Source organism: Nothobranchius furzeri, chromosome 17, assembly GCF_043380555.1.
Source record: "Nothobranchius furzeri strain GRZ-AD chromosome 17, NfurGRZ-RIMD1, whole genome shotgun sequence".
NCBI classification, from domain to species: domain Eukaryota; kingdom Metazoa; phylum Chordata; class Actinopteri; order Cyprinodontiformes; family Nothobranchiidae; genus Nothobranchius; species Nothobranchius furzeri.
In genome coordinates this window covers 42,091,509-42,114,750 of record NC_091757.1, presented here as the reverse complement: position 1 = coordinate 42,114,750, position 23,242 = coordinate 42,091,509, and the positions used below count along the sequence as shown (strand labels likewise).

The 23,242-nt window shown below is 42.0% G+C and overlaps 1 protein-coding gene across 3 annotated transcripts in view; it reads right to left on the bottom strand.

Annotated features, from left to right (window-relative positions):
* Positions 1-23,242, bottom strand: part of arb2a (ARB2 cotranscriptional regulator A) — a 201,415-nt gene that overhangs the window by 100,291 nt on the left and 77,882 nt on the right. For all 3 annotated transcript variants that reach the window (XM_015972423.3, XM_015972424.3, XM_054731701.2), the window contains exon 7: positions 1,884-2,102. In XM_015972423.3, coding sequence (XP_015827909.1) covers positions 1,884-2,102 — 219 coding nt within the window. The remainder of the gene's footprint in view (positions 1-1,883; positions 2,103-23,242) is intronic.

Below are 23,242 nucleotides of genomic sequence, written 5' to 3'. Positions count from 1 at the left end.
TATCACAACACAACACAATATGCTGACCCTAAATGGAACTCCATCAAACCGTCCTCTTAATGCAAAAACACACAATAAGAATAAATCTTAACAGGTGTGCGTCCAGAGCTCTTTTGCTGCAACATTTAACACCCTTTAAAATACACCTTTGTCCTCCATTAAATGGCTTCTGAAGGCATATGTAATACATGTACCATAATGAAAGTTAAACATGCACTCGTGGTAAACAAGCAGCCAATTTCACCAAGCAGAAGTTGCGACGATGACGGATGACTGCAGAGTGCAAAAGACCGACAGCTGAGGTGAGGCTGTAAATGTGAGTGAGATGTGACACATGATGAAGGCATTCTGTTGCTTCAGTAATTACATTTAATAAGCAAAACATAGCTTAAAATCAGTAGGAATGTAGCAGGGAAGCACATCAGAATGAGTGAATTAACTCTCACCACAAACATAACGGCGATATTTTCAGATCCTACGATAAAGAGAAATCTTTTTTTTTTCCTTGCTTGATTTTCCAGATTTCCAACATGGCAGTAAATGCAGGGACTGCGTGACATGATGATCGTCTACCAAAAACCTAATATCAGATAGTGTGGAGTAAATTTCTCATGTGAAGAACATGAAAAGACAGATGCTGCTGCGGCAAATTATGACTTATTAAAGTGTGTATGAAGGTATTGCCAGGGGGTGAGAAAATTTTAAAAAAGCCTGCGTTGACAGTTAACACACAGCCTGTTAGTCCCACAGCAACCCTAGCTCCTGTCACAAACCAGAGAGTGACGTCTTTCACACACACACACACACACACACACACACACACACACACACACACACACACACACACACACACACACACACACACACACACACACACACACACACACACACACACACACACACACACACACACACACACACACAATTACTGTATATTTACTCAATACTTTGACGCTAAATTTTAAAAATCGTGTTATGTGAAACGACCGGAAAGAACAAAAATGATTTGATGGATGTGGTTTCTTTTCAAAAAGACACAAAAATCAGAATTTTTCTAAAACTTTGATGGAAAAACTGAAACACAGGATGTCTTCTTTGATGAGGGCAGCGTTGCTTTCATTGTTCGTCACATTTATTTTGACAATGAAAGTAGATTAATGAGTCATTTCCTTTGTTTGACCGCAAGGTAAACTGGCTTAGCTAGGTGCCTTGAGTCTGCGTCTGTGTGTGTGTGTGTGTGTGTGTGTGTGTGTGTGTGTGTGTGTGTGTGTGTGTGTGTGTGTGTGTGTGTGTGTGTGTGTGTGTGTGTGTGTGTGTGCGTGCGCATGATTAGAGTGCATACGGTCAGTGTAGCAGATAAGAATGTTGCAGTGTGTTTGCAGAGTGTGTGTTTTGGAGATAAAAATCCCAGTGGTCAACAAGAGTGTTGGGCCAGTGCTTCACTGACCAGCCCTTCATCTGAAAGAGGGAGAGAAAAAGGGAGGGGAAGAGGGAGAGAGGGAGGAAGCCATGTGGTTAACACTTGCTCACTGAGAGGCGACTGGAGTACGGCCAACCTCTTCACACACAGGCTGACCACACAAGAGCCTCTCTTTCTCCCGCTGCCTTCCATCCTCCCTTCATCCCTAATCACCTAACATATTTTTGCCTCCCTTTCTTCATCTCCTCCATCTCCTCCACTCATCTTCTCACCACTTATTAAATTTAGCCACAAATCCCTCTTTCCTACCTTCTGCTACAACCCCGTGACAGTTGTTCTGTCCACCTACACCATCGTTTCTTGTTTTTGCCAAACATCAGTCACTCTGTCATTTCTGTCCAGCTGTCCACATTTCCTCCATGCCATCTCTCCGTCTCTGCATCTTTACATCTCTCCAACTTACCCGTATAGGTATGCGCTCGGTTTCAGTCTCCTTCTGTGGGTTACGGTATTTCTCATAAAATTCTCTTTTCTTCTTGCCCTCTTGCTCGTCTTTGCGCTCCCTCTTTTCAGCCGGTTCATCGGAGACTTCGGCGGGGGGGTGGGAGGGTGACGACTTTGGTGCCTTTTCCACTTCTAAGTAGTTCAAGTTGGGGTTGAGCACCACCACGCCAAATCCCTCCTGAAACAGATACGACACGAGTTGGTTTATTAGAGGGAAACAATCAGCTGCTGTCTGAATTTATTTTTACTAATATATGTAAGTATAGATCTGTTTCTAGCTCTTTATCAGACACAATACTAATAAAAAAGTAGTACAATTATTTATATATTTCATCATTTCTATTTTTTAATAGAATATTAATAACTTATATGCAGATTTTTTTGTCACAATAGTAAGATTTCATTTTTGTTTGGGTGTCATACATTCAATTACAGTTATAAGGACACTTAAATTATTAACAAAAACATTTTATTAAATACACAGAAATGTTCCTTTTTCCATAATTTGATGGCATTGATCATGATCCGTGAGGATGAGCGCATCAATGAGCAAATAAAAGTGTCACATCATTTAAAAGACACTGAATCTTACAAGATTGAAGGAAAAGATGCAAATCCAGACTGAAATAAAGGGCAGTGAATGAGATAAAGGAGAAAGTGTCACTGCAGAGACAGGCCTGAGAAGAAACTGGGGATTGGAATTCAGCAGTAGTACTTTCAGTCAGTGAGTAGCATTTAGTGACTCCAAAGGCCGTGTCACTTAATATCAAACCCAATCGATCCCTCCATCTCTCTCACACACACACGGTTAGCTGCAAACGCATGCATATCTGTGTCTGTGTGTGTTTGTGCATGAGTTAAAACTCTTCTAGTCAGATGTAAAGGTTTAAAATGAGAAACAAGCCTTGGAATTTGAATAAAAACGGAAAATATTTGAGGGAAAAAATCTCTCAGGAAGAAACATTAACATTAGTAAAAGTATATAGAGGAGATAAAGGAAGTTCTTCTGAACCAAGTGACTTTTTCAACTCTGAACCCATTTTAATTAACTCTGTTTATTGTCCCAAGCCTTTTGAAAAAAGCAGGAAATAGATGGATTCCTGTTTCACTTTGCTGTCCTTTTTCCACACAGCCTCCATTGTGAACACACACGTACACACACCAGTAAACGTGAAACTTATATGAGAGCAGAAACTTATTATGAGTGCATGCCTGAGCAAACACACACACACACACACACACACACACACACACACACACACACACACACACACACACACACACACACACACACACACACACACCATTCAAAAATACACAGTGGGAGTATGTCAGGAATGCAAAAGGACCTTCAGGAGATGTTACTCAGCTTTCTCTCCATCACACACACTGTCCTCTCATGGCAGCACATCTTATCTTCCTTAATAAGTGTTAACACGATGTGCTTGTGATTCGTTGACACAGCATGTGTGTGTGTGTGTGTGTGTGTGTGTGTGTGTGTGTGTGTGTGTGTGTGTGTGTTCCTGTGCTGACTGACATCAAACCTGCCGCACACCCTTTTTCTTAGCACCTGCCGTGTGTTGACAAAGGCAAACTGGCTCGAACAGCAAAACGACACTTTCTCACTTATTAATATTGTAAAATTAATCTTGTTCTCACTTCCTGTCAAACAGATCTGGGGCTCTCCCTCATATATACACATTTGTAATCAAAAAATATAATCGCATTATATTCTAGAAAATAATTTTCACTTATAGAGGAAGAAGGGAAGGTTTTTTTTTAGAAAGCCTAAAACTCACACATTTTTATATTTTCAAACTGTGATGTATTATTACAATAATAATAATAATTATTATTTTATTTATTATTGTTATTATTATTATTATTATTATTATTATTATTATTATTATTATTATCTAAGGTTGTTAGGCAAATCGTTTGTAATTTAAATGAAAATGGTGTTTGCACACCAAGAGTGAGGTTGGATGGAAATCTATTAGAAGGGCTTAATGAAGACTTAATGAACCAACATCACAGAGACATCTGCACACAAATATTTAAGTTCAAACACACAAGCAGGCATTACAGCAAATAAATTACCTGACGTAAAAGAACTAAGGGAGAGCAGAGGAGCGCAGGGAAGACGGATGGATATTAAAATGATAAGACAAACACTGACAGGGAAGGAATTGAGAAACCAGAGATGTAACACAGCCCAGTACACACTTGCTTTGTGCCACTGCCCACTGGTGGTGGTCTGAAAAAATAACTGACAAGGCTGGTTAAGCCAGTGGCGACGATGTCAGATTAAAAAATGTGTTAAATTTACACACATGAAGAACTCTTTCCAAGGCTGATGCGAGTGTGTGACCACTTGCATGTAGTGAATCAATAGAGAAAATCAAAGTAAATCTAATGGAAGAAAACACTTTCTCTAGTCAATGTGGTACACTACCTAACAAACTCTGTATTAAACCATAGTCAACACAATCCAGACAACAAAAGCAGACAATATAAATGAGTCATAGTTTTTGGAGATGCATTATTTGGACAAACGCTCACCAAAACGTTGCTCACACGTCCCACCGTCACCTTTTCTTCAGCTTTCCTTCGCCCTAATCCCGGTTTGCAAGGGGCAAAAGTTAATAGTTTAGCACAACTGATGCACGTGTTCTGATGTGAACCCTGTGGCCTTCAAGCACATTTAGCCTTAACCTAACCCTTTACTCTACCCGGATTTTTAGACCAGTATCCCCAGGTCCTAGCCATTAACGTCCTCGTGCTATGGCCTATAGCTCGTCCTTCAGAAAAGCAAATACATCTGATTATAAACCTAACAGTGCTAACCCTTTCAGCGATCCAGTCACCCAGAAGAACATTGCTGTAAAGGCAAGCAATGTTACTGGCGTGCTTAGTCTGGAGGAGCCAGGCCAGCGAGATCACCTCAGTGTCGGAAGCCATCATTCATTGGAACACTGAGAGGCCTGCGATGGTGTCAGGACAACCCTGCTCTCGCTGTCTGGTCACTTCCTACTACCATTCTTCTCTGCATCAATCAAACTGGGCAAGTTGTAGCTTATGTTTCCGTAGACATTTGAGCAAATCCAACCATTCATATGTTTATAAAACCATATTTTTATTAATACTAAATACCTCAAAAGATCGTACAAATCTGTAAACACTTGTTGTGGTATATCTTAAAGACAAACCTGAGAAAAACAAAACATTAAAGATAGAAAACATGCCTTTCCAACTACGAGCAGTACGCCTTCCTTTAAAGTTTTCCCACCAACGTTTTGTTCTTGATCACAATCTTTATAATTTAACATTTAAATACATCTGCCATACACCCTATTTAGGGTCGACTCAGTCCGTCTTTGTAGCTCTAGCTAACTGTTAACTCAACCCCCCTCCATAATCTGATCTTTGTTTGGTGATGTGCTGTCAAAGTGTGAATCCTTCACAGATGTCCATTACAAACTTTGGGTCACCCTGCTTCTTTTACACCATTAAATCTCTCGCTCACACACACTGCTAGCGTTGCTTAACACTGCCTTTGTCCTATACATACACACTGTGTCAGATAAAATAGACACACACAGTTCTCTAGCAGCAGGTCAATCTTGTCTTTCTGTTGTAGTACGCGGCTAAGTCTCTTCCCATGCCCTATGTATGCCCCTGTGCCACTACCATACTGAGACCCTGCCCTGGGGCCAGCGGTCAAGAGGGTCACCCCAGCCCCTCTAAGGGGGGGACACCTCGACCCTCACCACACTGGCTCTGGACGCTCCTTAGCTCTCCTTTGTCGGCCTGTCCAACATCAGATAGCACAACAAAGAGTGCTGCTGCTACGGAAACCGAGGCTTGTTTTGTCATTTTTAACAAAAAAACAAAACAAAAAAACTTTCACTCGCCAGTGCAAGGTTCTTCAAAATTAAAATGAATATGTCCAAGACATCAGCACAAAATAAATAAATCCAACATAAACGCCACATGTTTTTATTATTAATTGAAAACTGCAAAACACAGAGACTATGCTAACGTTGGCTTTGGTTGAACGCCATTGCCGTTCCTCTACTAAAACGTTGCCTTTTAGTCAGGTTATTGAAAACAGCTGATTCACAGTGTGTCTGCCTGCACCTCGGTGAGTGCACAAGTATGACTGAAAGTAAATAAGATGCCCCTTCAAGACAGCGGCACCTCTATTTTTCCAGCGTTGTAATGAAATGAAATGTGTCTAATGTGCAGGAGCGGGGACAGAGGCGGCTGGAGTGAGAGGGTGTTTCATCTGTGCGTGTGGAGCAACACGGAGCTTTGATGTGAGAGCTCTCATGTAGCGAAGCAGGGATCTGGGCACAAGGAAAAGGACATCACTTGACAGGTACAAAGCATGGCTGATAGTGGTCACGGGTGCATGAAGTGAGGAAAGTAGATGGTTAGATGAATTGGAGGTTGTGTGTGTTGTGTGTGTATTGTCAGCTGAATAAGAACACATAAATGTTCTTTGTTCATTGAGGTTTCTGGAAAAACTCTTTTCTGTTAATTAAAATTAATTTGTGGGCGTCTACATTTGATTTAATTTACCCTACGTCGCCTATGCAAGTTTATGATTGTGTATAATGATGAAAGGTATTTTGGTGTCATGGCTTACACAAGGGATGCAACGATATGAAAAGGCGGGCTGATATCGATATCCAATACTAATATCAATAATAACCGATATTTACCGATATTACATTAATATAAGGACTGTAAGAAAATATTGACACTGAAATATTGATATGATACTGCGTCAATATTTAAAAGCAGTGTATCAGTATTTTTAATGAGATTTTACACGCAATCGTTTACTATGTTTCTTTTGTGTGGTGCAACTCAAACCCCAACTGCTAGGCGGCAGCAGTTTTTACAGCCATCACTTTGACAGAGCAACTAAATCAACACTTGAAACACTTTGAGGCACCTGGTCGGAATTTTTCTATTAAGTCAAAAAGGTCACAAATATCGTCTGGCTTTTAGTATCGTTAAGATATTTTAACACCTCCCCTAACTCATGCCAATAAACACCCTAAATATAAGAATAAGAATATAAAAAAAAATATATATATATATATATATATATATATATATATATATATCGATAGATCGATAGATCGATAGATAGATAGATATAGATATATACACAAATATATTATTAGAATATATTAGAATATATACTCGTACCACACACATTTACGCTTCTGAGATGATTGATATCACTGTTGTATGACCAAAAAATCACGCATTGTTACCCCCTACCCTTCTGATCGATACAAAAATGGCAAAAAAAAAATTGTTTGTTAAAGAGACAATGTGTAGTTTTTACCATTAATTTCTGAAAATATCCATCAAAATATTGTTGAAAATGAATGAAATGATGCCCAGTTGTTGAAAAATATCGGCGGCTTTGTAACATATAACCATAAAAATCAGAACTAAAATACATGGTTAAGTCTCTGGGTGATACCATACTAGACGCCATGTTTCCTTCTACGGGATCCCATGAGAACAAAATGCATTTACTGATTTGTAAAAAACTGTTACAAAACTTTTGTTATTCTTAAATGTTGTTTTACCTCTTTACTTGTTGTCAGTGATGGAAGGGAGTCTGATGTGTTTGATATTTTACTAAAGTTTGCACTCCCCAGGGCTTTTTGACCCTAACGGGCATCCGTCTTACTCCAACACAAAAATACTGCTTGCTTGCATCGATTTAGGTATCCTCTGTCCCCATCGCCAGGAAAAATCATCAACAAACAGCACAACTATGCCATACCTGCTGATCTGCTAAATAAGTGTTTAGCCTTAAAAAGTGAACTCTGAATAGTCAACTTGTAATTGTGGTCAATTATCAATATTTAAATATTTGCCCAAAAAAAAACCACACAGTTATAACTTTATTCACCATATTTGAGCAGCCTCAAAAGACTGGCAAACCTCTTGAAAGCATCATCACTTAGTAAACGAGAGATGAGCGGAAAGGATGTCTGTTTGGAGTCTGATCAGAGAACAATGGTTGACTGGGAGGAAAGACTACATTAAAAAAATAATAAAACAGTTTTGGTGTCATAGTTCACAGTTTTATTAATGTTTTAAATGATGACTAATATGAGTAAAAATAGTGTTCACGGGTGCAAGGGAGACACACTGAACCAAGAGAGGGTAAATACAATAATAATGAGTCTTTTACTGTCAGGGCCACCCTGCTCTGTGTGACCTTGTCTGTCTCTGCCTCTATGTGAGCTAACGCTGCACGCAGGGCCCCTTTTATCCACTGGATTCCCTTCTTTTCTCCAGAACTCTCTTTTCCCCACGCCCGTCTCCCTGAGGCCACGATACCACACACTTTGCACAGTACTGTCAGATTAAGTCATGGTGCCCCTTCTCCTTTTTTCAACACAGCACCAGTTGGAGACCCCCCGTATCCACGAAACACACGATTAGATGCAAGATGGAGGTTGTGGGTGTTTATAGTATGACAGAGGTTATGAAAAAATGTGTGTGTGTGTGTGGATCTGAGAGGTGATGTGAGAAGGGATGAGACGGTACTGTCATCAGCCTGTCAGCCAAAATCAATCACTCTCCTGATAAGTAGTTAGAGCTGTGGAGCAATGCGAGTTAAGAGAAGAAAACTGAAACGCCAGCTAAGATCTGAATCCCCTAAATTCTGAAAGATTATAATAAAGTACTAATAAAAGTAAAACTTTGATAGAATTACATATTTTCCTGTTTGCAGCTGAAAACCAGCTGTCTGGCTTCACCCTGAACAGATCACCTACATCATGGGTTTTCTCCTCTCCTAAAGAGCACAGATCATTAAATTCCTCTAAATTTAACTTTTCACATCAAAGACACCGTTCGTTGTTCATTTGAACTAATGTAGTCAGACGCTAATTTGGCCAAAGTAAATAACTCTGTGCTAATGATTTTTCTTTTTCTTGATCTTAATGAGCATAAATAGTTCGGGTCAGAATAAGAAACTAACCTTTTGAGCGAGTCCAATCACCGAGTCTGCAATAAGAGGTAGAGATTTTAACCTTGGCTGGGATGCGCCGGCTCATTTGGATAGTGTTTATATGTGGAGTTGAATATTTATAAATAAGTTCAAAGTGGAGCAGTGGGGTGGAGGATGTGGAAAGAATAGTACAGCGTCTGATCCCTCATGCCTCAGCTTCATTTCAGGCGCACATTTACATTTCTTTCTCTCCGTTTCACTTTCTGTTCCTCCCGTTATAACTCGCTCCTCACAACCTGACTATTTTCGGCACAGTCAAGAGAAAAAGAAGAGACATAAAAACACTGAAGACAGAAATTGTTGAGTAACACTGTGAAACGTTATTTCCCACACTTAACACTTGTGCATTTGTTCAGCCACTATCTGAGCTCAGCGTACCAAGATTCTGAACGTCTAGACTGATACTGCTACATTTACACACACGCACGCACACACACACACACACAGTTCTGAGGCCTGCTTCATCTGCTCTCAGCACGACGTGCATGAAGGGAGGTGTAGCATTGGGGGCTGCTAGATTAGGGGTGGATGTAGCATTAATCACCGTCCAGGTGGAAATTGTCAGAGCTATCGATTGTGCAAGTAAATGTTACACAAGTCATTTGTCTTTTTTTCCCCCTTTCTTATTTTGAACTTCTTTTTACAGAGAAGCATGCCATTTACCAGGACACAACTGTGAATTCACACAGACTTTTGAGCTTGGCTACTAGATGTGTCAAAGGCTCTATTAGCCACTTATCAGTCACAGAAATACACAAAATCTTTAAACTTAAGTCACCGAGCAGCACAAACTTCTTCTGTTCAAAACTAAACCTACTTCGGCAGATTATCCAATCATTTGGACAAACTTTGTCTATTTCTCTATAATATTAGAACATTTAACATGTGGTTGCCACAGGAAAGGAAAGGCAGTAAGAAGAGCCTGCGGCCCACAGAGAGAAAGCTGTGGGGAAATAAATACAGCCAGCTTACAATGATGCTGTTCCCATTTTGATTTATATATTCTATATTGCCTCCCCTAAGCATACACATGTATTTTTAATGGAGGCACAGAGAGATATAGATCATGGAATGATAGGTGCCTCCCTATTCTCTCACATAACTATTTAATGTATGCATCAGGGGTGGAGGTGAGCAGGGAGGGATGGGCAGAGAGGTTACAAAAACCTAGGAGGTCCCCTGTCCTGATGGCTGTAAAAACAAATAAAAAATAATGATTCTAAAATAATTCGAATAAAAATAAATGAATGTGTCAGTGAGTTTGACACCAAAAGGCTTGGGACACCAAAATTTCACCTGCATGTGAGCTCCTAAAGAGTCCCATCAAATGCCTGTACTCAGCCATCTGGACAGGTAGTCTGGATGCACAAACACACTCACAGGTTAGGCGTGAGACGCTTGGCCATATGTACCGACTCAACCAGTAGGGGTCAAAAGGAAGATGCATCTACTGTGTACACACACACACAACCACACACACACACACACACACACACACACACACACACACACACACACACACACACACACACACACACACACACACACACGCACGCACGAGTCATACTCAAACTCACTGGATCCAGGCACAGGAAATCATCAAAGGTACAGAAGTGAAAATCCTTTATGAGTAAATGAGTCAAAATGGATGTTATTTACCAATTATCTGCATGATGTGACAATCAGCATGGTTCTGTTGTGCCTAGCATATAAATGAATCAATGAACAAAAGGTCAAAGAGGAGTCATTTCACTTCTGCCCCGTTATTGTGACCTAAAAGAGACCACCAGTGAAACAAAGATGGTAGTCCTACTGATGTTGACCGTTGATTTCTGGCGTGTGTTTAATATTTCATGTGAAGTGTGACCTATCTGAGATGTCTAAAATATTCATATTCACAAAAATATCATGTGTGGTGAAAGCGTGATGATAAATGACAAATCTGTAGTGCGGATCCAGTCTTCACTCACTCACACACACACACGCACGCACGCACCAACTGTCCAAAAGTTTGACCTCTCTCTAAGTGGATGTGCACCACAGGTCTGCGAGTCAGAGGAGGTCGCTACAGCCAATCACAAGCTGTGTTTGAAGTGAGAAGGGTAAACACTATGGCTGGTCTGTCCTGCCATTTATTCTGCTTATTTTCACAGCATGTAACCTCGAGAAGAGGTGGCAGAGCATATAGTAAAACTGTGTGTGTGTGCGTGTGTGTCTGTGTTCAGGCACATTTTCCATTGTGTCATTACCACATGCCTGGGTTCATGCTTCACAGCACACACATGGAGCTGCATGCTGTAATCCCCTTCATCCTCTCGCCATACAGCCAAATGCACGTGGTGGAATCCATGCTTTGGCAACTGAGGAACCCATGCATGGAGCAACAGACATTTTCTTATTAACCCGGAGCAGCCTTCAAAAAAACCGTTGAAAGCAATTAACCACAGAAAATTTACTCATCTTTCTACTCTGCTGTTTCTCACACGCAGGCACCGCCGACCCCACTGCCACCGCAAGCCTCACTAGAAGCCTATTCAAATCTAGTACTCTTTTAAAGACCACCTGTTGTCTATTATTTTTACATACAGCTTTTCTCATAAATCATAACACTAGGTAATTAATCAAGCTGTCAAAACAGAGACTGGGGGTCACCTGGTGGGGTCGGAGGTAGTTGCAGGGCCGATGGAGGTCGGGGTCACACCGCATTCCTCATTTTTAAGTTGGGATGGAAGAGGGGCCAGGGAAACAAAAGCGAAAGCAGATGGAGGGGGGGGGGGGGGGTCAGATGAAAAAGAGAGCTAAAGAGACACAGGGACAGAGAACGAGAAATCGACAAAGAAAAAAGAAAGAAGCTGTCAGCTGCCTATGGATGAAGACAGGGGAGGCGATTCTGAGAAGGGAGACATCAAATGGTCTGGAAAAAGGAAAGAGAAAGGTAGAAAACGGAAAAGGAAAGAAGAACAAAGGGAATCCACGGGATTTGTTTCTACTGTATGGGACTGAAATTGGCTGGAGAAGGAAGAAAGAGAATGGAGAGAGGTGGCCCCTCCGATGAGAAAATGGGAAATCAGCTGTAGACGTATGATTGTTATCTCGTTCTTTCCCTGTGTGTGTGTGTGTGTGTGTGTGTGTGTTTAGGTATGGGTGATGGAGCACACTGATATCACTCTTGAAGGAGTGTGTATCGGTGTTTCAGTGGGCTGAGAGTCAGTTCAGACGCAGGGCCGTGGGCCTGGAGTGGAATGCCACCAACTCCACAAGAGACGCTGCTGATTAGATCCCCTGATTAGGCAGGATGTTAACCAATACCTACAAAGTTTGCACACATATGCAGATGTAGATTTTATCAAACATCTTTCAAATTGTGCACAATAATAAAAAAATAAAAGAAATATAGCTAAGTAGGAGGTAATAGAAGAGAAGATATGAAAGTGAAAAATAAAATTACAGAAAGTGAAAATATTGCTAAACTTGTGGCGATATCTGGGAGTCTCCCATACGCAGCCTGAAGCAGGAAATCTCAGGCGTGGCCTGCTCTATCAAAAGCATCAGTCTTGAATGAGGCACCAACCACTGCGCAAAATTAGCTGTCACCCTTTCCTCAAAATCTTTGTTAATCTTGTTTCCAGTGTTTGTGGATTTATCAGCACATGCATCAATGTCAGCTCCTTGGTTACTGAGCCGTACTACTTGGTAGAAGATATAATTAAAAATGTTTGGAGTGTGTGTGCGTGTGTTGGGAAGGGGAGGGGTGTGGAAGGAGTGGGGTGGGGGGTGGGGGTGGGGGGGTGCTAGGAAAGATGGGGCGGAGAAGTGTCTGAGAGGAAGAAGGTGAAGTCTTCCTCTCGTCTCGTGGTTTTCCTGGGAGCCCGCGGAACACAAAGGCGGTGATAACAGACAAATGGGCTCGGCCTCGCATCTCTTCCTCTCACTGTCTTGCTCGGCTTCTGATATCACTCGGGTCAGCATGCACCGCTATCTCTGTAATGACACTAGTTCCACTGATGTGGCTGGAGTCGGGAAACTAGTCTGATTGTTAACGGCCGCTTGACACAGAGGAAAACAACAGCCGAATGCACACAGAGTGATATCATGGCAACGACAATTAGATTGTCATCTATCAGGAGATTTTAGCACACGGCTGTCGAGAAAAGGGTTTTAACCCAGAGGAAGCTGCTCTTACTGAATTAAAAATAAAACCCTTAAAGCACATTTGCACACGTTCCATTCAACTGCAAGTCAGTGAATCTTTAATTATGAGTTTCCTTCTTTACCGACCTAAACTAAAACTGTTTAACATAAGAAGGGACAGTGATGAATTACACTGTTCCGCCCACAGCTTGATCTTTGCTGCATTTCCAGCACATCTCTTATTATCATGAGGCTTTTCAAAGATATCACTTGCCCATCCGACTTGTGTCAAGGGAGACGGGACATGATGCATTAGAAATTCAACGTGGAAGTCTCTCCTGATAACTCAGAAACACACAGATGTATACAAAACAACACACACACACACACAAACCCCTCTGGGAGTTTCGAATGTGTGGTGTGGAGATGTCCCCAAGAGCCATGTCACAGTGCCAGTTTCAGGGCTGTGCGGACAAAAGTTTGTCAGCTCGACTGGATGTCAGACACATGTTTAAAACATAACGCATGAATGCAAATCCACAGTATGAGATGACACCAACTGTAGTGGCCCCTTTGCCTTTCTCCAGAGACTGGGGTGTCAAAGACCGCCACAACTGCACGCCCCCCTGTGTGCACGTCTACTGCAGAAATTGGAAAGAAGAACCCAGATCATGTTGGGTTTAAATCCAAGCTAGGATATTTATTAAAAACACCAATTTTGAAACCAAACCATTTCAAACCAAAATCTCTTTCAAGATTATCTCACAGAAGAAGAAAGTCTCTGTCATGGGGCAGCCGTGAGGTGTCCTTGACCTCAACCTCTCACCATGCCAACACTAAAGGCAGAACATTTTATCAATGCTCACATACTGTCATCTTGTGTCCTCTTCAAGTTCTTCTTCCTCCCTTCTTCTCCCCCTCTGTCCAGGCCTTTAAGAGCAGGTCTCTCAGGTTTGGCTGGGAGGCCGCGTATTCCCCCTCTTCATTAGTGAGAAAATGGACTCTGGTAAACGCTTGTTAAAGCCCTTACCTACACTCTCCCAGTTAATAGGAGTGATCCATTTGTGTCCGTTTCTGCCTGACAAGGCTTTACTGGAAGATTAATAGTGCGGTGTCAGGCCACGGCCACCCTCTGTCCCGCTCTCATTTCCTTTCTTCTGGGACAGACACATGCAATAATGGAGCCCCGTCTTTTGTTGTAACGCCATGATTAGCCAAAGAGAAGAAGGGAAAAAGAAAGAGCTGGAATGACAGAACAAGAGAAAGAACGGAGAGAAGAGGACAACGAGAAGAGTATGAGTAAAAAGGCGACTCCATTCATGATGGGGTAAAAAGTGTAGGTTTAAAGGTTGTGAATTACAGACACTTGAAAGAGGCAAAACTACTTTATTAATTAATCTTTACATGAGGTGAAGAGAGATATAATTAATCACTTATGGATACTTCCTGTTTTAAGGTGGGCTTTATCTTGGTATGATCCACAGAGAGGTCTTAAGAGTTTGGTGACTGAATGTCAAGAAGAAGAAAAAAGGAACACTGGAGAGAATTAATAAAGACAGAGAGACTAAAAAAGGAGCAGAAGAAGTCCTTAAAAGGCCACCCAGGCTTTCGTCCATCACCAAGGGCTCCCGGCCATCCCTCTTCCTTTTGGGGATGACACCGTCAAGTGCTCTGTTCCTTCACTGGTTGAGCTGGATAATCACTGTTAATAATTACACCAATATTCCCGAGAAATCTGTGCTGTCCAGCTGGAGCAGGTCTTCAGATGAGAATGCCACAGTGTAAGAAGCCAGGAAATTTGACGTATAAATATAGAAACGAAAGCTCAACAGGGTCCTTTTCTTTTAAGTGTTTTCACTGTGTTCTATCTCTGTAGATCTTTTCTCTTTGGCAATTTCTCCGATGGGCAGAGCAACAATCTGGTAAACACACAGACACAACCAGCCGACCTGCACCCCCCCCCCCCCCCCCCCATCACAGTCAGTGCCAATGGAGACCAGGGTGTTTCTCAAAGCAGGAGAGGGGGGACTGGGCTGGTGGCGTCTCATTAAATTCTTGGGATTGTCTAATTGTCTTTCGTGGACCTCCGAGAGACTAGTACATTATACTCATTGCAATTAACTGAACAAAAGAGCCGAACCGCCCAAGCACTGGTGACAAGACTGGCTAGGGGGAGCAAGCTGTCCAGCCAGGACCGGTACAACAACACAGAAACGCGCATCCACCCGAAGAGAGTCTAGAGAAACTCTAAAGAATAAGAGAAAATATATGAGAGGGTGGAAAAAAAATGAAAAGGGGGATGAAGGGGAGGGGATGAGCGAGAACTCGGAGAGATCCTGGGATTGGCCAGATGTCAGAGTCGGGTGGGAGGTTGGGTCGAGGAAAAAGAGGATGAGGGTGTCTGTGCTCATTTGAGACGCACCTTTGTGCTGGACCTGTCTTGTTTACTGCACTACAGCTTAGCTAGTGCGAGGGTCCTATTCAGGGTCCAGGCCTTTCAGTAGGTACTGAAGGAGCCCTTAAGCCCACTTAACTACCATTTTCACACACTCTGCCTGCTCTCCTCTTTGTCCTTGCCTCCATTACATCAAACGCAGGAACAAAGGCAGGGAACAGAAACTGGGGCTGGCAGAATGGCGCCCATCACAAATATTAATTTGAAAAGGTGTTGGAGAGTAGAATCTACTTTTATGCACAAGGACAACTTGCCCCCCCCCCCCCCCTATACCGCGTGGGTGGGGAGGTGGTGCTCTTTGGGGACTGCAATGAGCTTGGTTTTCAGGCTAAAGGGGAGGTTGAGGGCTTGCAGCACAATTATCCAAGAACAAGGGCTTGGAGATGTGGCACACCGCTGAAGACGAGCACACACAAGCACACCGACTCTGGTGGAGCTGCTCCATACATACAACCTCATTCAGTTGTTGATATTTAGGAACAAATTCGCAAGCTTAAGGAGACAATGTGTAGTTTTTACCGTTAATCTCTGGAAATATCCATCGACATGTTGCTGAAAATGAATTAAATGATGAGTAGTTGTTGAAAAATTTGGCGGCTTAGTAACATATAACCATGAAAATCGGGTCTAAGTCTCTGGGCGACGCCATATTAGACTTGACGTTTCTTCTACGGGAGCTCATGAGGACTAAATGAATTTACTGATTTGTAACAAGCGGTTACAAAACTTTGGTCATTCATAAAAGTTGTTTTAAATATTTATCTCTTCACTCGTGATTGAATGGAGTAAGGAGTGCTTGTCATGTTGCTCGTCATGGAGGATTTTTGGATTTTTGACCCTAATGGCCATCCGTTGGTAAGGTGTTACTCGAACATAAAAACACTGCTTGCTTGAAATGATTTAGGTATGCACTGCCCCCTGTTGTCAGGAAAAATGCACATTGTCACTTTAAGACAATATATTAGATAAAAGCGCAAGTAAATCACAATATTAGAACTTTAATGGTTACAACAAAAAGTATAAGCAGAAGAGGACAAACAAATGTTAAAAACAGCATGAGAGGCTCGCCAGACGAGAGAAGTCTGCAAAAGTGTCCGAGCCTATTGTTGAATCAGACATAACCTTCAGTCCACTAATCTTTGAAGTGAACTGCTTTTAGACACAGGGACCCAACATCCACCACATACACATTCACAAAAGCGTAGGGCACATGCGTATTTACTGGAATAGTTGGATCACATGAGAAAGGTGAAAAGTTTACCCTTCCTTTACCCATCAGAGAAAAAAAGCATGTGTGCCTCTTTCTGGCACGCAGATTTGTACAGAACTAACACGTGAACGTACTTTCCAAGTTCAGGGGGTCATGGCCAGGTTAGTGGTAAGTTAAAATCCCATCCTGTGTGTAGAGATGGTGCATAGCTCTAATCTGCAGGATACAAGCTCTGCAGCCCCACCCCCATCTCTGCCTCCAGGTCTCGCTGTTGGTCAAACCGAACGCTGGCATGCCCTGGTCCACACTCTCAGCGGGTTGGCAATTGCCCAGCCACTCTGTCTGACCCTGCGAACATGTGGTAAAGTTGAGGTGTAGAAAAGGCACAGCTGGAGGAGAGAAATATCACAAGAATGGAGCAAATATAAAAAACACATCCATAAATAAGGATTTATCTAAACAAATTCAAATGAGTGTGTTTCCATCTACCTTGATGCTGTGAACACAAGTATTAACACATAGATGCCTAAAAGGCAGAGGGGCCATAAGAAGTAAAGAATAAAGAGCCTTTAAAGACCTAGCTGGATCCACACAAACACTAAAATATACCCTAAATATAAACTTTCACTAAAATGAAAGGAGAAGAAAGTCTTAATTATGCAAATCTTTGGGAAAAATGAAGTAAATGGGCATAAGAGAAAGCAGCAGGGTCCAGGTTTGTACTGCTGTGTTGGGGAGGATTAAATGGATTAAAATATGGATTAAAACCAGTTCTGAAAACTGGAGCAACAGCATCAAAGGTAGCAGCTCTTGTAGAAGTGATGGGTGTTTCCATCACAAAATGGAAAAATAAACATTAATCATGTGGAAATGCTTTAAGAGCATCATGATAGCATTTGAGCAGGAGGTATCTGCACGGGGAGATGAGGGAAAGAGAATGAGCACTGTCCTGAAAGGGAATAAAGAAAACGGAAACAGAAGGAAAAATGACAGAGAAGGTAAAAGATCCAAACTGTTTTTCCATGTGATGAACTACAATTATATTTGTTGTATTAATGGGTCCATTTTATAGAGACAAGACAGAGACGGCTTGAGGAAGATGCTGTGTTGATCTAGCCTGACAGCACACTGCCACCTATGTGTCAGGTCTGGTACAACAACCTCCTCAGAAATTGTCTTAGGATCTGTCACTCAAATTACAAATTATTCAGATAAACGCAGCCGTCAGAACGGCCCCGTCTGAGGCAGGGTATGATAAAAGCCCACCAGAAATTACACGCAGCTTCAAGACGGGGGGGGGGGGGGGGGGGGGTGTAACGGGGGGAAAGAAAGTCATGTCTATTCCACAAAATCTGTTGTCTAAAGGGAAAAACAGAGCCTGAAGGAAGCTTTTGTTCATCTGCAAGCCTGGTTTGACCAAAACTCAACCTCTTTGTTTTCTTCATTTCACACAAAATAAAAAGAACCCAAGGACCGTTCACAAAGGCAAATTATCAATGGTAACCAAATCAGAAGTAAAGTCTTATGTTTGTGGCCACAGCATCGCACACACATCCATGCACACGCACTTTTTTGTCAATATCAGCGTCGGTGTAGCCTTAAAATGACCCAGCTGGGGAAGCGGATGGCTGCTGGGCTGGGCTACCACCTCGGTTCATTTGCAGGTTCCAGTTCATCCACAGTTCATGCATGCTCACATCTTTTTGAAGCTGTATCCCATCAGTTCAAGATTGTGATTATTTGGGGCAAAAAGGAGAAGCGTGGCGAGCCATCAAAATCTCTTCCCTTTTCCCTCCATTTCATTTGTTTTTTGTTTCATACATAAACACAAAACTCCCTCAGAGAGTTAGCTCTGCAGGATTTAAACCCATCATCTGACCCTGTGTTCAGATCAATGTCAAGTAATCTGTTTTTGTGCTGCTCCTGGGTACAAAATGCACACTGCCCTTAACTTTGAACCTTTAACTTTTCAATTTGATCAACTTTAGCTTGCTGTAAACTTGGATGGATGTCTAAATTCTACTTAGTAGACCTGATTTATGTCTGAATAGATCCTGAATATCGTACAGAGAAATATATTCACTGGGAATGGTCAACTCATGTCCCAAGTAACACTCAAGAGTTTTTTCTATGGAATAATCTGGGATAATCTGGTTGGATCACGCGTGCAGACAGGGAAACACGCACAGATACCGCCCTATAATGGAGCATCTTTCTTGCATGTATTGTTTATGTTGAAAATGAAATCTGTTTCATTAATTTATGCTTTAAAAAGTTTTCACTAAGAAAAAAAGCTGAAAGTAAAAAAATTAAAAGATAAAAGCATTTTTTTAAATGCTTTAAAAAGGGGGATTAAAAACGTCATCACTTTTCACGCTCGGCATAAGGAGGGTGGGATTTTTATTTCCCTGCATCTCTGACTCAGAATCCCCACCAGTGAGCCAGCTTGCTTTTCCTGCACCGCCACCCACTGCCAGCATATGCCACTTCCATGCACAAGAAACTTCACACAAACTACACACGTGCATACACAAGCACATATTTGTATTTGCTCAGTTTCTAACACACTCCCCTCTTAACGAACACACAACTCCCCCCCGCCCTGTCTCTGCATGCTTGCACACACAAACTTTGTTCTTCTCATCTGGCCTCCTGCTCTTCCTGTCTTTATTTTAATCTGCAGGAGAGGAGTTCACCAAGAAGTCAGCGGGACATACCCGAGCTGCACCTCCAGCGTCTCACACTTGCATACGCGTACACACACGTGAAAGGGAAAGCTACAGGGACACACAGTGGGGTGGTGCCGAATGAATAACAAGGTAAAGGAAGGACGCATCAGCACTACGAAGCAGGAGGTAAAGGAGGACCAACATCATAAGCTTCCTGCATGTTCCCGTAGAGGTGAGAAAGGCAAGGTGTTTACAAATAAACAGAAAATTGCTAATGAATCTATCCACGTTGTTGCATGTAAGCTTGACTTGTTTTTAAAAGTCCTGCAGAAATAGATGAAGTTGGTGGGTAAAAGATGGTGAATTGGTAGTGAAATAAAGAGAAACAAAATAAGAATGAGGGAGAGAGATGTGTATTTATGTAGGTTATTGCGGTCTCACTGCACCACTCTTGAATTTAAAACGAGAACCCTGGGCAGAGCAGAGACGTGGAGACGAGGGGAAGACAGAGAGGCAGAGGGGTGAGAGAACAAGCAGCAGGCTAACACTGGAGGCTAACTGGGGGGAAGGCAAGAGAACTGGCTTTTAATAAGATATCTTAACTAAAGAGGGGGAACCAAGGGAGAAACATGATATGGGTGAACCAGTGGCGTGGAATTGGACTGTGGAAGCAGAGCTGCTGGGAGAGAGCACAAAGGAAGGAAATAAATAGATCTACATGCTTAGCTTTTAAAAGATGTGCTTTATACTTTTGCTATTCTGTGCAGGATGCTTCTTCACAAGTTAATCGTTTGTATGAATGTAAATATGGTGGTAGATTTGTTTAGATTTTTTCTGATTGAATATTAATTGTGTGTGAGGCTGTAGCATCTCCCACTAAAAAGGTGGCATAATAGACAACCAGCTCTTTGATCTGTGTCAGGCCTAAGCACTCACTGCGCAGGGTGGTCTCCCATCATGCTCGGCTGATCACAGCTGCTGACTCGCTATTGGCTGTTTGGCAAGGCCCTCCCATCGGCCCTGGTGCTACACGCCTCTGACAACTTCATTAGCCAGTTTGACCCTCTGCTCTGCTCTAGTCATAACGAGAAGCTATCGCCGGCGCAACTGGCACACAAACAAACTTGAGACATGTAGCAGGACAAAAGGAACCAAAATCCAGCCATTTTGGGTGATAATTCCAGCTAAAGGATCACAAACGGTTATTAATTTAAGAAATATTTAAATGTTTTTATACATAATTCATATTGCAATGTTGAGCTCAATGATGCACATTTACGTTTTTCAGCCAAAATAGTTTTTATTAATAAATCCGCATTTTAATTTGTTGTCTTTTACTGTATAGCTATTGAAATACCGGCTTTCCCATTCCTCGTCTTCTCCCAAGCACGTTCTCAGAGACTATCTTTAATATTGTTTCTTTGTTACGCTCTAGTCGACCTGACAATGTGTGCTAAATATGTGAAAATGCAAAACTGCAGCCTGAAAGAGTGTGTCTGAATGAGAAATCCTGCTTTCACATTTATGAAAAACATCAGGTGAACGTGGTGCTCTGTTACGAATTAGTAGTATTTGTTCTACCACACAAGAACCTGCAAGAAAAACAAAAGCAAGGAAAATGCTGCATATGTGACTATAAGGTAAGTATATTTACATCTCAATTTAAATCTGGAATATCATGTTTTTAAAGTATCTATTCATCAGAACAAAAACTAACTGATTGCTCAAATCTCAGCTAACGTTCATCTTTTCTAAATGTAGTTGGCACATTTAGGACAGATGTTTTTAATGACTGTTGTCATACATCGAATTTAATTAATAAACCTTTCTCGAATGAAAACTTCATGTATTGTGTTGCATTTTTCAGGTCCTGCAAACATTCCCCCCCCCCCCCCCCCCGTAGCCCATGAAGGTTGGAAAAGACTCAGCCATGATTCATCTAAATCCACCTGGCTGGCTCTTTGGATGGATTTGATTTCCAGGTTGCTGAACAAGACAGGTACTTGTAATGCCAGGTTCTGGTCGCAGGTAGAGCAGGTAATCCAGGTTTACCACCATTGTAGCTCAGTGGTAGATAGGCGAACTATTGAACCCCATCCATGCAGCTGAAGCTTGGTAGAGCAGCAGGCTAATTAGCCAGTCACCGGCATGAGCATAAAAAAATATCTGTTCTTCTACTGCTCCACTTCTACTTCTTTTTATCTCACATTCATGAGCCCTTGGTGGTGCCCTTGGCATTGGATATGTAAACTACCATTTTATACCAGTGCACACACTTTGAGGACTGGAGTTATAAAACGGTAAAACAGGTTGAATAATGAGCACACAGCTTAATGAAGTTGTTTCAGAAGTGGTACTGTGAGCAAAAGAAAAGTCACTGCTCAGTGCGCAATTCCAAGACCCGTAATGTGAGTTTAAATTAGCATTTTGTTGGATGTTAATTCCGATGTCAGTTGTTTGTTTAGTGTTTCTTTTTAAGGTTGCCAACTCCTGCACACACCTCTATGCATTAATTTAAGGTAATGCGGAGGATCTTTATCCTCCAGGTGGATCATCTGAACCATTGGTCCACATAACTGTCAATCATTCTGGTGAACCATTCACGCAAGGTCTTCGTCGTACGTGCTTGTTGCTGGGTAGTTTTCACTTCATGCACATTTTGTTTATGTGTAGAGAGATAGCCTTCATTCCTCGTCATTCTTACCAGGTTCTTTTGTAAATGGCTGAGAGTTGCTATAAAAAAAGTGTCTTTGAAGTCTATGATGAGAGGAGAAAGGCCTCAGAAGGGAGAAGTAACACCAGAGTATTTTAGGAGACTCTTTTCAACGATGGCGTGCGCTGAAAGAATAGGTTGGGTTCCCCACAGACGCCACTAACGCTGGTTTTCTGCTCAACAGGTAAGCTAAAGTTCGGCATGCAGTTTGGAGAAATTCATTTCAGATTACTGTTAGAAGAAGTTAGCCAGCAGCTACTTGCAAACAGAGCGTGCACAAGGATAACTAGGCGTTCTCTTTCATGCACATTTTTTTCAAAAAAGCATAGACACATCCGTACAAAGCAACAAATGGTGACCTCATGAGGGGCATAAAGGTGTTTTTTTTATTAAGTTCACTCAAACTTGCAGGTTGAAACTCTTTTTCTCAAAACAAATCAAAATAAAGATTGTTAAGTGCAACTTTCAACAACTGCATCACATCCGCTGGTGCTTCACTTTACACATACGGTTTAGTTTTAAAAACATGATTATAACTTTTGGTGCATTTGACATTTTCTCCATAGACTCTACCTTAGTAATGAAGAACCCACAGAAAGGAGTGTGTCCTGGCTTTTCAAGCAAAAAGATAGCAGACTGGATGACTAGAGACAAACTCAATCCTGCCTCCTGCTGAGGGAGAGACGAGTGCTGGCTGTCGACTGGCACGCCGCCTGACTACCACAAAACTACTGATTTGAAACGACAAGTCGAGGAGGAGTAAGGAGTAAATAAGAGAGGTTGACAGAGAGTGAAAAATAGAGGGATCCAGTAAGAGAGAGAGGGGGAGAGAAGGTAATAGATTTGAGAGTGTTTTTGGGAGTAAACAGATGGAGTAAACACAACACGAGGGAAACCAGGGGACTCCCACCGAACCTGTTCAATGTGTCACTGACACGGCGGAGCAGAATCAACAAAGTGCTCTGAGGGCAACGCGCGCACACACACACACAGAGAGCCTCCCACACAATCACACACAGTTCGCCAATTGGCAGGATGCTGGGACCCACAGCTCCCATCCAGAGCAGTGACAGGCACATGGAGAAC